Source organism: Monomorium pharaonis, chromosome 1 (genome assembly GCF_013373865.1).
Source record: "Monomorium pharaonis isolate MP-MQ-018 chromosome 1, ASM1337386v2, whole genome shotgun sequence".
NCBI lineage: Eukaryota > Metazoa > Arthropoda > Insecta > Hymenoptera > Formicidae > Monomorium > Monomorium pharaonis.
The window spans coordinates 18406460-18420819 of NC_050467.1; the positions used below are offsets into that span (position 1 = coordinate 18406460).

The following is a 14360-nucleotide window of genomic DNA, read 5'->3' on the forward strand; positions in this document are numbered from 1 at the left end:
TAACGAAGCGAATACAATAAATGTAACGTTCCAGATCGACCAAATCAATTATTAAATAATAGCATAAAGTACGCGGTAGAAATAAAGCGCTTTATAGAATTCTACATCAATCGTCGCATTTCCGTACGAATGAGCATGAAGTACAATTTTGCCCGTTTTCTAAAACGAAACGCACCCATTAAAATTAAAAGAAAAAAAAAAAGAATGCGTGGCGCAATAGTTTCAGTTCCCGCTGTTGGAAATACGGGAGAATGGATTGCATGCCGTTTTTTAAATCGCCAGCATAGTGTGCCGAGCACGGATCGTGCGCTACGAAAATCGCTCGACTTTCTACGATCTCAGCAATTTCCGCTCGCGTATTTTCCTTGATCTCTCGCCGGCACGACAATCGACGGCAGCAGCCGTGGCCTTTGAAGCGAGCAACAGGGTCGATCGTTACGATCTAATTGTCCGGTACGAAGGAATCGATTCTCAAAGGGGAGTTTAAGACAGCTAGATGGGATAGTAAAGCAAAAGAGAGAGAGAGAGAGAGAGAGAGAGAGAGAAAAACCTATGCGTTCCCTCCGTCGAATACGACGTTATTTTCTTACTTCGTCTCTCGAGCTCCTCGACACCTCTTCTCGACGGAGTCCGATAAAAATCAACCAACGATAAACGATAATTCAAAGACGCCAGTTAATAATATCGTTAGCTTAGCAGAGAGGTGCGCGCGTTATTATATCCTCCATTCTGCGGTAAGGAACGGACGGCATTAATCCGCTTTGAAAGTCGTTAGAGAGTTGAGGTCCTCTGTGCATTAACTCAGGAATAACGTTTGCAAAAGTCGGACGTGTCACCGCCGGAAACTCGCTCGTACGGGTTTCGTATATAGTTCCCCGCTCGTGGACGTTGTAGACAAATTCGTTATCGGGGAGCCAATTAAACATACGCGCGCGTCGTGTACGGGTTCGCCGTGTCTGTGTGTGTGTGTGTGTGTACGAGTGTTTGTAACAGTACGTGCACACACAGTGCACAATGCACTATGCATACACGCCATTCGACCAGATCTAACGGTCCATAATCTAGGTCACTCCAAGATGATTCTCATCGCCATTTTACGTACACGGTGTCCTGGATCTATTAAGACCTTCTATTTGCGAATTCCTTAATTAATCCGGAGACGAAAAGAAACGGTAATTTTTTACCAATCGAAATCGACTGGTCCTTAATTCTTGATCATTGATCTCAATTAAGTGACCTCTCTCTCTCTCTCTCTCGATAGCCGCAGATAAGAATTGGCTCGCGAGATCTGAAACACCCTATATACATGTTCGTTTGACTTTTTATAGTTTAACAAAAGCATTACCCTACTTTCAGGATTCTAGTAAAAAGAAAGGAAATGAGAGGGAGGAAAAGAGTAGAAGGAGAGGAGCAAAAGTAAAATAGTGCACGTATACATACACGCGTGTGTTCGTGTGAGTGCCAAAGAAGTAACTGCGATGGACAAGAAAACAGATGAAGAGAGAAAGGCAAGGAAGGAAGATAAAGAGAGGAAAGAGAGACATATGTGTGAAAGCGATCGATATGGCGATAAGAGTAACGAATCCTGTTAAATGTCGTGGAAAAATGGCACGAGTCGACGTGAAATCCTTGCTGGCACATGATCGAGCGATACCCTACTTTGTAATTAATGTTTGTACTAATATAAACACACGCGAGAAAGCTCTGACATCGAGAAACTTTGAAGCTTGTAACCTCGATGGTAAGCCACAATCACGATACAATCGCTAACGATTGTTAGACGATCTTTCCTTTTACTCTTACTATCGACGTGATAACGCAACATCTCGCGCGCGTACATAGAATGTACAATTTAGAATGTTCTAATCTATAATGTAGATGTGAGACCGTACGATCGGTTTTCGATCGTCGAAACTTCTCTAGCAACGTATTTATATTAAATAAAAGTTCTCATTAAAATTAGAATTACTTTATTTAACTATTTTACACACACACACACACACACACACACATTTAAAGACAGAGCACTACTCATAAAAGAGGTTTGAGTCTTCTGATAGTTGTTATCAACGATATCGTCGAACACACACGTTTACTTTCCGCGTAATATATAGAATATGTATGAAGAAAAGTAAATCGTAGTTACGAAGAGTACACAACGTGAAACAATAAGCGCGCGCTGTGCAATATTGCGAACTCGGGATTTGAATATCGCGGCGGTCAAGAGGTTACGCGTGTATGATAATCAGCAGGTAATTTAAGTTACCGGCTCGAATTCGTTTGCATCCAATTGGTGCCGCAAGCCGAGCCGAGCCGAGAGTGGAGGGAAGGGGAGAGAAGGGGAGAGGAGGGGTGGCAACACCTCCACCGGCTCCAGCAGCAGCAGCAGCAGCAGCAACCTCGCGCGACGACCAGCGCGTCGTTTTGCCTTTCTCTCTTTACCTGAATCTCGAGTCAGGGGGTCTCTCTTGGCAATTAGAGAAGGGAACTCACGAGAGTTAATGCACCGCGTCCCGATGGTCACCGATGATCCGTCGCTCGTGGCCGCACCTGGTGGTCCACCGGCATGATTTTACCAGCAGGCCCGGCGACCGGGAATCGTACCTGCATCCTTGAAAAAAAGAGACAACAGGGGTTCTCAGGTGAAACCACTTTGGTGGTGCCTCGTGATGTCTTCTAAGTCGCGTCGCCGCCGCCGCCGCCGCCTTTCCTCTTTTCGCCGAGAAAAGCGCCGTGGGTAGCTCTATCTCGCGGGGGGAGGGAGAAAAAAAAAATCTCTCCGATCGCGACGGACGAGTCCGCGCGTCTCGCGTGGGAACTCCGAATCGAGTTTTCTTTTCTTTATGAAAAATTATCTCGCGATATAACGCATTGATAATCGCAGAAGAAGAGCATCGACGATCGACGCGCCGTTAAGAAAACGTTACGATGCAACGACTGTCGGACAGAGAGCGCGGCTTTAATTACGTACACGTAATATGGAGAGAAAGAGAAAGAGAGAAAGAGAAGCGAGATGCTAATAAGTGGCGACGCTTGACTAATAAACGTGTATAATAAACACATCGATCGCTAATCAACTACTCAATATAATACTGCGCGTATATTTAACAAGTAAACGCGAAAACAACAGCATCAAATGCAAGCGATATATAAATATATATATGTAATTGTTCTCTATACCATTTCGCTTGCACTACCATAGACACATATAGTGTGTGCGTATCGCCAATATACTACAATGAAAAAAAAAAGTTGTTGGTTTGATTAAATTTCTTCAATTCAACTATTTATGTATTTCAGTCAAATATATAAGTAGTTAAATGGGAGTTCAAGTATTTTATGTATTTGACTTAAATGCATAAATACTTGCTGAAGAAATTTAATCAAGTTGAAAAATTTAGTCAAATCAACATTTTTTTTCTCAGTGTATAAATTACCAAGAAAGACTCGCAGATCAAAGGAAAAAAAAAAAGTTTTTCACACTACAAGCGATATCACTACACAACGACCGACCACATGGCGACGTTTGATCCCTATTTGCTCACACAAACGTTCTCTTGCTACTTTCCGTCGGTCTCTCTCGTCGGAGACAAAGCTGACAATTAATCGTATACTAAACACTTAGGACCGCAGCACGCATTGCAAACTAATCAGCGTTCTACAAGAAGGAATATAATTTATCAAAATTACTATGGTACTAATGGCCCTATTTCGAGAGAACCCGCCTCCTCTTTTGGCAATCGTACAACTCCACATACATATTGATTTACACGTGTGTATGTATATATATATAGATATATGTGCGCTAAAAATTACACTGCAGAAAATTTCATCTAATCTAAGCTACTCCATTGAGAAAATCTAAAGATAAAGAGACAAGGGGAAAGACGCCCAAAACATTCTATGTAAAAATCCTCAATAAATTCAGGAAGGAGAAGGGACGGAAAGATATATATATATATTAAAGATCGGGGATGCGTGTGCGCTCGCGCTGCCAAATCCATTAGACGCGTAAAGCGCTGCTCGGACATGTATGTAACGTAATGCAAGCACAATGAAATCAATAACCGTAACGGAGTTACGTGGCGTGGGGCCACAATCGAGGAAATCGCGCCGAAAATCGCGTGCGATCCCAACGTCCGGGGATAACGCGACCCCCCGCGACGTTGTTCCACCCGGGGGTGGAAAATCGGGGTCATCCGGGAGATTTTCCCGGCGGTGGAGGCGAGTAATGCACGTGGAGCAGCAGCGGCGAGCCCACGCGCGCTGCCTACGCGCGGCCAGTTATTCCCGGTGCCGCGGAAGGGGGTTCGACCGCACCACCGCCGCCGCCGCCGCCGCCGCCGCCGGGCAACCGGTCGGGTCGATACTCCTCCAGGATCGAGGAAATTCCAGTCCGTGACTTGGCTAATCCCGCTCTCCGAAGGAAACACCTCAGGCCGCCCTCCCGGCAGTGTCCGTCAAACGCTAAGAGCCACCCCCGAATTAGCTGACGCGCGAGACGTCAGGTCATTCTCTTCATTCCTACGATCTTGCGAGAGATCGGGCTCGCGATTGATATCGCAGAGATCGAAAAGGTTCGTTACGTGGTCCGTATGTCAATTAAATTTTATAAAAATCTTGTTAAATAACGGAGAGATGTTATCTGTAGTCTCTCTCTCTCCTGCAATAGGGAAAAAAAAAAAAAAGAGGAAATCTTGCGATAACGGAAACGGCACAGTCGAGAATTGTAAAGTCGGAATGCAGGTACCCGACAGGATAAGTTTTTCGAACGAATGCCCGCGCTAAACCTTTTATTGAACGTTAAATCGCCTTATCGGCAAATTTCCAAGTGATAAAATCCCATGCACACCCAATGACGTTGGCCATTCCCCTGCCGTAGCTCCCGCGCGCTTAACTGATCTCGTAAACTTGTAAACGACATAAGCGTGCCCCCGCTGATATTGTTTTATATAAAGAAAGAAATTTCATTATCTCTAATATTGTGATCGAGGATGACTTGCGAGCATAATGAGATTTTAAGCTCGATATTAGTCCGTCGCGGAGATTACGAGGAGCATCTTTTCACGGGCATTTTAACACCCCCGCTATCGCACATCGCTGATGAAAGTCGAATGTTCCACTTTTGTCAAATTTTGGAAAATTCTTTGCGCATCGCCGTTGGGATAATTGAAATTTATTTCGTTTATAACATATATACCATTAATTCAAAAGCTCGTTACCGCTAATTTGCGAGCCGTTCGATAAAATATTCAATTTAACAAAATGAACGAATGTAATTAAATGGCACCGGGGGAGGGTAGGAGGCAATTCAGAATTCACGATAAGCGCGCGGGCGCTCGCAGAGAAACTCATCGTGACGCGGCATCAGTGACCATCAGCGGCATGACAAATTAGATGCCATTGGCATTTTCAATTGCAATGACGTAACACATCGCGGATTACGCTGCGCGGCTTGCATGACTGCCACTCACCTCGTAACTCCCTTTCGCGCTTCCGAGAATAGCGCGCGGAATAAAAATGCAAATTCAGTCGCAAAAAACAGAGCCAACGGAGCTTTGCGGGCCTCACGGGCAGGAGGGGAGAGGAGGTAGTAGGGGGAATTCTCGCGATTCAAATACGACGTGCATGAGGTCGGCGGCGGATTGAGAACCACCTGCGGATCCGTCTGATTCCGTACCACCCTGCGGCCCGACCACCGGCATCACTCCCCCTCGCAACCACCGCGCTCTCCCTCCTCCCCTTTCTCCCCCGCCGCCGGCCGCCGCCGCCGTTTCCTCCTCTCGCCCTCCCACGGCAACAAAACGTTTCCATTCCCCGCTGGCGGCATGCCTCCTTCCAAGGAGGAGGCAAATACACACGTACACGCGCGCGCGCGCACACACGTACAAGCGCACAGCCGCGAACAGTCATGCAAAAGGGAACAGCGACTGTATTGCAGATCTGTAATACTCCTACCCCTTTTGAGAGAACAGCGGGCGAACTCGGTTGCTACCCTCTCCGTCCCCCTCGTTCGAACCGCCACCGCCGCCACCGCCGCTGCCGGCGTCGTCGACACCGCCTTTCCACCCCAGCTCCCCTGACGAAGCCGACTTCCTGGTCAATAACCTCGGCGGCGTGTACGCGACATAATCGTCAAACGTTCGCGATCGGGATAAGTGTGTCGTTCGGGAAACCACCCCTCCCCCCCCCACCTCTTTCTCTCGCCTCGTCACGTGGCGTTAAACCCTACAAGTCTCTGGAGGTGCGATAAATGTTCGTTCGCACCGTCTCGTTGCACGACGGAAGAAAGTCGCGTAATATTTCATCAACGGTCATATTCCTCCTCGTGAAAACGTTGTGGATCCCACGGCGAAAAAACCGTGTGGTCTTATACCTTGTGAAATTGTCGGTCGAATAAACGCGAAGGCCCCCCCGTCCCTGTCCCGTTCGGAAATTCGAAACCTCGCGAGATGAACGCGCGATGATGGTGGGGCTTCAGCCGGCGCATTTCCATATTTTTATCGCGCGGCGTGCAGTAAGGACCTTTTTCCCTTCCAAACTTCGTAATACCGGGCTACGCGGGGAGATAATAAAAACGCCTTCCCGCAAAGTGAGCTTTCAGAAGTTTGTACGTTGTACGTTTAGAAAGTTCGCCTTATTTATGTCTGTCTCTTATTAATTATTATGGAATGCAAGTACGAAGTTAATACGAACTTGCCGCGAGCTAAACTCGTGGCGAAGTGCTGGAGGAGGGAAAGCGGGAGGGGAGGGGGGAAAAGAGGAGCTTTATACAAGATAAATATTCCCGCTTTTAATTTTTATCTCGCGACTGTCGCGCGGTCGCCGTCGCAAAACCGGTAAAATATTTTAGTACGACCGCTATTATTTTCCTCCCCGCGTCTCGGTTATCGTTTGTTTCTCTTACCCTAAATTATGGATGCAAATAAGCCGTGCGTCAATACTAATACTAAATATATAGTGTACAAATATATATATATATATAAAATATACAAATATGTAATGTACAAATACCAACATTAATCGAAAACACGGCGGGATGTGTATCGGGGGAAAGTTTGTTGCCCGTTATTAATTTGTAAACAATCCCGTACCAGGAAACATATTTATCCGCGATATTTACGACAAAGTACAGAATGCCGACGTCGACGGCGCAAACAATAAATTTTGAGAGCCTCCCTATCAACTCGCCGGCTGCAAGGTGATGCCATCTGTGGCACTCGGCGCGAAACTCGTCTTAAAAATCATCCCCCTGAGATCAATACGCCGTAGGGGGGGGGGGAGGGGGACAGAGGGTAGACAGCGGGTCTGCGAAATACAACGTAGCGGCTCCGGGAATCCGGCGCGTTTTAATCTTTCCGGGCGATCGGAGACGCAGGGAGGAGGGGGGGAGGGACAGAGTGGACGGTATTATCGTTCACCGCCTTATATTATTTATTAAATTAAATATCCCCTATTTCCCGGGGCGAAACCCGCTTCTCAAGAGCGGGCGGACGGGCGATCGCCTCGCTAACTTTTCACGTGGAATACCCTTGAATTATTGCCGCGTCGTATAAACGCCCCGGCGCTCGGGCTCGATACTTTATCGTTTCTCACGAGATTGAAAAGTTGCAAGCAGCTGCAGCAAGCAACACAGAGAGCAACACTGTGCGCGCGTGCGCGCTCCCGGCGCACATCGTCGCGTCAGGTGTCAAGTTTTAGTTACGTTGCACGTGTATTATGGAAGCGACACGACTTATCGACGAATATATATAGGGTATAAGAGAGCGCGCGCGGAGTTGGGACACGAGAATACACCGTAAATCTCCCGTGCCTCGGCTTCTCGCCGGATATTAGATATTTAGTGCAAAGTCTATCGGAATCTGATCAGCCGATTCAGGGCACACGTATAACGAACATTTCCCAAAGTGTCGGGAGCTTATGCGGCGAGCAAACAGCGAGCCAACCTCTTCGCCCGCAATACGTGCCTCATGTGTGTGTGTGTGTGTGTGTGTGTGTGTGCGCGCGCGCGCGTGCGTGCACATGTGCACACGCGATTATAGTTCTGAATGACGTAAAGTTTAGTCACAAATATGAAAGAAGATTATTCTTATTATTTCCGTACTATTAAATTATGAATTATATGTATTTTCTGAACTGTTCTCGTAAATAATAATTAGTTAACGCCAACCACATTTAGCCGACGATTTAGCCGTTTGTGCCTGAAAGTAGAACTGGGACGAGACAGAGGATTGATTAAATCTCAATTAACTTTAACGAAAATTTATGGGGACCGGGCCGCGCCGAATAAACGGTGCCGCGTGCGATTTTCGGGCGTTATTCGCGAGCCTTTAAGGCTTTAATTACGAAAACAGATTAAGTGCCGAGGGAAAGTTACGCAAACAACGATCGATTAACAACCGCACTTCGAGGAGGAAGCGCCGTGTCTCTTTGCCTGTCGAATGCCGCCGTTTAATCGAATGAAAAAAAAAAAGTTGAACCGAATCTCCTTTCGTTCCGTGCGTTCTTTTGTTACAACGAGTCGAATTGAATTGTCGAAAAAAAAAAGAGAGATATTTTTAGAAGCAATTGTGTTACCCGATCCGTGGCGGAAACCATAAAAGAGAAAAAAAAAATGCACCACCGGCGCGATCGAACGAGCTGTTCGGTGAAGACCCGTGTGTATTCGGGTCAGGCATTCGGCTTACTGGGAAGGTTTTGCAAAGGTTTCCGCGCGAATGTCTCCTTTGTGGCTTCTAATGACATAATTCGATTTCTGCCGCGTGCCGCATTAAATCCATATTCGGCGATGTTGCGCACGCCCTTCGGTGCTGCATTCCCTCCTCCTCTCTCCTTTCTCTCTCGTACTCTTACGGAAACGTTCTCGCGGAAAACGCCTCGCAAAGACTCCGCGGCCTTTCACCGAAACTTCCAGGCAAAGTCTCCTTCCTCTCCGCTGCCAATCTCCAATCTCGTTATCGTCGCCGATTGTGCTTCCGATATGCCGTTTCGTAAAACCGATTGTCGTCACGCTTTCGCCCACGGGCGAAAATTCAGCCCGCGGCGCAGAAGTAGGGCGTGCGCACGTTCCGTTCGATCGTTTCGTTCCTCTTGATTTGCGACGGCAAGTCGGAATGAACTTAATTAGCGCGACCCCGACTCGCCCCTTCGCGGCTACTGACAGTCTTCGACTGTCGTTACTTCCGTAATAATAAGAGGCGACTTTTTCTCGCGGGGACCTGACGAGAGAACGCTACAACGAATCTCGTTTTGCAGAAAGGGGGGGAGGGGGCAAAGGAGTAACAAGGGTGCGAAGTCGGCGGCCATTGCTCCGGTTGAGATAGCTTTTGTGCTTTTTGTTCGGTCCGGGCCTTTCATCGCGCGCCATCCCTTCGCGCGCGCGAACACAAAAGAACTCGGAGGGAGAGGGGGGGGGGGAGGTAAATACGAAAAACGCCACGTAGGCACGTCCTCGTCGTTTGCGCTTTCGGACCCGAAAAATCTCTTATCGATGACGGCGACGTCGCCGATTCAAGGGCCGGCAGTCGCCCCCCGAGTTGCCCGCGAACGTGAGACAAACAAGACCCTTCGAATAATAACACATCTTCGCTCACCGTGAAAAAAAAAAAAATAAATTAGAACGAATGGGGGTAGGAAAAAATAATACGCCATTTTGCCGTCGCATTATGGATGATTCTCCGTTCATCGGGCGCATTGCCGTACGGCGCACGAAACGGCGATTTTTCTCGTCCCTCGCGACTGTCGAATGATTAAACGACGTCTCTCACCAAGGTCACAATGGTCCTCTCTGTGAACTATTGTCGCCGTTGGCACTCGAGACGGCACGGCAGCTTGGTTTAATATTGACAGCCGCAACGTGAAACTTCGTGTAGCTCGGAGGGTAGACGGAGGGTTTGCGAGGGAGGACAGGAGTACATTAGGTAAGCGGCTTATTGCGAAGCGACGGGATTTTCGGTAACGACACTGGTGCAACGGCTGTCGCGTCGACTTTCGGACGATAATGTGTACCGTCGCGTCCTCGCTATTCCTTCATTAAAAATTCCGCGTCACGTCAAGACGAGAGAGTCACGTAAGACGCGCTCGCGAAATTTCGACATATTTAAACGAGAACGTTAATGAAATTCGACAGGTATGCAGAAGACGTCGATCAATATTCAAAGAACTGTTAAATAACGATGACTTGACAATAGAGGTCTTTCAAATTAATTCAATCAGTCAATGAAATTATTCAGTTCCTTGTTCGCCGGCTATTGTTGTAATAATATTTCCGCACGAGGCTTTGAATTATTAATTATCGTATAATTGTTATTGGAAATTTTAACGCGCAGTCATACGTAAATGTATAAAATAATATAATGAAATTCACGCGTTCATCGTTATTTGCCTACATAATGACATTTATCATAACTTTAAGATCGTTAATTGTCATTCAAAAGTCATTTTTTCAAAAAATTTGCATTCTTAAAGATGTTATTCTCGTATCTGTTTTAGTTTATAACGCTAACCCCTTTGAAACCGGCCATTCATCTGGACAATCGCTACAGACTGATGAGACACGAACCGATGCTGGATGCCGACGGTAACAGGACCAATGTGATTGGAGAGGATTGTTAATCGAGAAGAGATGGAAGAAATCCTGTTCGCGCGTATTTAATCCGTTATTCCGAATTCACGTGCAATTATTTTAATGCATTGTAACTACGTTGGCATTTAACGAGGGGAGTTTCTTGAGTCAATAAAACGAGCTTCAATTCTGTTAAGGTGTCGTTCGTTCGCGCGCAGTACCGAACATTATTTGCGGAAGACGTCAATCGGGCGCGGGTGACCACGTGAGAGTCCGTCTCTTTGGCTACCGTTGGGTTTGTTTACGAATCGATCCATCCCTACCCCTCGCGCGCGGTAGGTACGATGCAAAAATACCGCATACCATTTCCAGGGTACCGCGGGATTTTAGCGGCCGTTTATGTTTAATCGGATAAAACGCGTTTAGCGGACAACTGCGGGAATAATATCCCTTGGCACACGCGCGCACACGCACACGTGCACGCGCGCACACAAACGCGGATATGTCACATGTTAATATTTAAGCTGGACATATTTACGTGCTTAATATGATTTTTGTTTCATATTTAACGCCGTCCCGTGCGTGCGTACGCGTCCAATAATGTTTCGTTTCCGGTGCATTATAATTTTAATAAAAGATTCCTCGGTGAACCTCTCTGCGCGCGCTTTGTTTCTTTTTTTATTTTTGAGGCCGAAAGTGGAAATTGAGAATTTATCATTCGTGAAAGAGCCGTATAATTCGCTGTTATCTCTCAACAATGACGTTCGCCCGGGGTTCCTGGTACACGTAGACAAGAACGGTTGATGTACGCGTCCGTTCCCTAATGGCCCTGTGCACGATATACGGCGACTTGCTGCGCAGAGAAACAGAGAGAGAGAGAGGGAGAGAGAAAGAGAGAGGAAGAGAGACCAAGAGAAGGTGGTGCGAAACACATCAGGACCGGGGTTCGAATCGGATCGTATACTCCACTACGGTAACCGCCACGTGGTTAATGGAAGCCCTGGTGCCGGTCTGCGCCGGCCGGGCCAGGTGGTAGCTCTCGCGATGAATCCAGTCTCGCAGAGACCCTTTCTACCCCCCTCCTCTCCCCTCCTATCGCACCCCATACGAGGCGGCCACGCGACAGCTGTTGATCGCCGTCCCGCAATAATGCGCGAGAAGAGACGGGGGGAGGGGGGAAGGATCGGTACGTATACGCGGCACAGAGAAGATCGCTGCATCGACTATCGTCAAGCGCTGCATCTAATGCGCGCGCGGGCGGGGTCAGTTTGGCACGCGATTCGACTAACGGCTTGACCCTTTCCTCCCGCCCAACGCCGCTCGCCGAGCGCCATCGATATACGAAGAGAGGGCCTGGAGGAGAGAAGCCGGCGGCGCGGCGCAGTTCGCGTCATCATCATCATCGTTGTCGGGCCGGCACAAAGAGCCCATTCAACGCCCGTACAACGATCCCGCTCTGGACTGTGGGTCGAACAGGCCGCCTGTTCGCCTGCCTGGCCTGGCCTGGTCTGGTCTGGTCTGGTCTGTCTGCCTACTGTCGCAACAACGCTGCCTTCGGCAGATGCGACGGCACGATGCGGCACGGAATGCACTTCCACGGAACTCGTTGCGTCGACGCTTTTTTCTCTCGCTTTTTCGTCTCTCTCTCTCTCTCTCTCTCTCTCTCTCTCTCTCTCTCTCTCTCTCTCTCTCTCTCTCTCTCTCTCCTCTCGTTCGTTTCAGACGCAACGTGACAGTATAATTGGCGACTCGATAACGGCGTTGTTAGCTTTTAATTCGCAGGCAATCTGCGCCCGAGATTTCCTCGAAATTATCGATCAATGGGATAGAAGCGCGTGCAGTTGCGGCACGTTCCTCGAATTCGTCATCCTCGTGTAAACTACTAAAGTGAAACAACGACTGTACATTGACACACACGCATAGAGAGAAAGAGAGAGAAAGGGAAAAGAGAGAGAGAGAGAGAGACTGAAAGGACTAAACGATTAGTCACGCAAAGTCCTGAATTCTGGCTGTACGGAACTTTCCGAGGGTAATTTACTGCGGTACCAAACGTATTTCCTCGCAGATACATTTGTAGAAAGCGAGAGCGAAAAAGGTAAGCGGGAAACTCGGATGAAAAAGAGGTGCGCCAGCGAGCGAGAAAGTAGCCGATTTGGCCGCGCGGACTTGGACACGTTAGATGTGGTCGGTGTCGGCTTTCCAGCAACAGTGCTGGGATAGAATTGCGGTTGCGGTTGTGTACGTGTGTGTTGCGCAAGTTGCAACGTCCCGCGCGGAAAGCGGTAAACACACAGTCGCGGAAAAGCGCGTCTCGCAGAGTATCGCATAACACACTGTCGCGTGATTCCGCGCGTGAAATCGGCAGGATAGCTTTGCTCTGTCGTAATCAACTCGGCTCGGCTTAATTACTGAAGTATCGTTAATCGACGACGACGTTTCGTTCGACGTAGCCGTGTACAGGATATGAAAATGCATTCCCCGTTTCCCGTTAACGGCCGGCGTACTCAATTCGATTTCCCTCGGAGAGTCGTCGCGGTTTCGTGTGGCAGACACGATTAGACACTTTCCGAAGCAACTGTACGTTTCCTGTACCGGAAGAGACCGTGCCAGCTGGTAAACGAAGCAGGTTACGCGAGACGGTTTTCGTGTTTGACTTTGGGGATCGGTGAACTTTCGTCGTTCGTATTCTCGGAAATTTTGCTTGAATTCGAAAATCTTCTCTTGACCAAAAAATCCGAGCGTGAGCTTTCGGAAAGAGAGATTTTGCCGAAGCATCTAAAAGTTTAACTCTCCATAATTTTGTTGAACTCTCAAAATAATTATGGGACAAAATTTTTGTAGCATTATTTCGTATCACACACTTTGTCCTACATAATTATTTGAATAGTTCAGTAAAAAATTTTCAGACTTTTATCTAGCAAAATTTTTAGATATTTCAACAAAACTGCGATTACCGTATGATTTTTTCTTCTTTCACATTACATTATGGTCTCCAAAATTCTACGTAATTAATAATTTAATTATTTGTGTTACAAAAAAATGTTTAACGAGATAATATTATATATTAAATAAAGTGAGGCATATCGTTAAATTTTACTTTAGATTATACAAAAGTTGCTACAGTGTGTATTTTATGTAAAGATTACTAAATCTTAATGATCATTACTGTTAGATATTTTTGCATTTCATGATTTATATAAAAGTATAAACGACTCACATTGCATCAGAACGCGACTGCCTCATTACGATCGGAAAGAAAAACGACGGAGAAACGGCCAGCGAAATGCGCCTCAGCAGGGCGATAAATCTATTTCGCATTCGTCATCTTTAAATAAAATGCATCTCGTGCCAGCGCGTATAGAAAGAAGTTTTGCACATATCCCCAACGCGGTGAGAGAGCAGCTGTTCCCGCACACCTGGCAAAGATTTTGGAGCCCCTGGGACCACGGGTCGGCTATTCGGAATTCTTCCAGAACCCATCGCGGATTCTATATGTGCGCTGAGCTTTCAACAAAGGATCGCGATATCGCATATACGATATTTATTCACATATCTGTATTTCATCATCGTTTGAAATACATGGAAAAACAATTCTGCCCGTAGTAAAAGAAAAAAATAATTAAAGTAAGTCGCCCAACTATTTAGAAATTTACTTACAAATAGATTTCAAAATAATATTTTATAGAAAGGAAATAATTACGTATGAATGACATTTGAAAAATGCTGCAAAAAGTTTCGACATTTTAACTGTTAACGGTGAAAAAGCGCCCTACATATTGTAAATAATCTAACAAAA

The 14360-nt window shown here is 46.8% G+C and overlaps 2 protein-coding genes across 12 annotated transcripts in view; one reads left to right on the forward strand and one right to left on the reverse strand.

The window, feature by feature from the left end:
- The window catches only part of LOC118648898, a 60469-nt gene extending 49838 nt beyond the window's left edge, over positions 1–10631 (forward strand). For 3 of the 4 annotated variants that reach the window (XM_036295435.1, XM_036295434.1, XM_036295433.1), the window contains exon 5: positions 10492–10614. In XM_036295435.1, the coding sequence (XP_036151328.1) occupies positions 10492–10614 (123 nt within the window). Of the gene's footprint in view, positions 1–10491 lie in introns of all 4 variants that reach the window. The other variant, XR_004965485.1, reaches the window with a different exon arrangement.
- LOC105835120 (RNA-binding protein Musashi homolog 2) overlaps positions 1–14360 on the reverse strand; it is a 109490-nt gene that overhangs the window by 26626 nt on the left and 68504 nt on the right. For 2 of the 8 annotated variants that reach the window (XM_036295429.1, XM_036295430.1), the window contains one exon: positions 2494–2611. The exons of the other annotated variants lie outside the window; for them this stretch is intronic. The gene's annotated coding sequence lies outside the window, so the exon portion shown is untranslated. The remainder of the gene's footprint in view (positions 1–2493; positions 2612–14360) is intronic. 8 annotated transcript variants of the gene reach the window in all.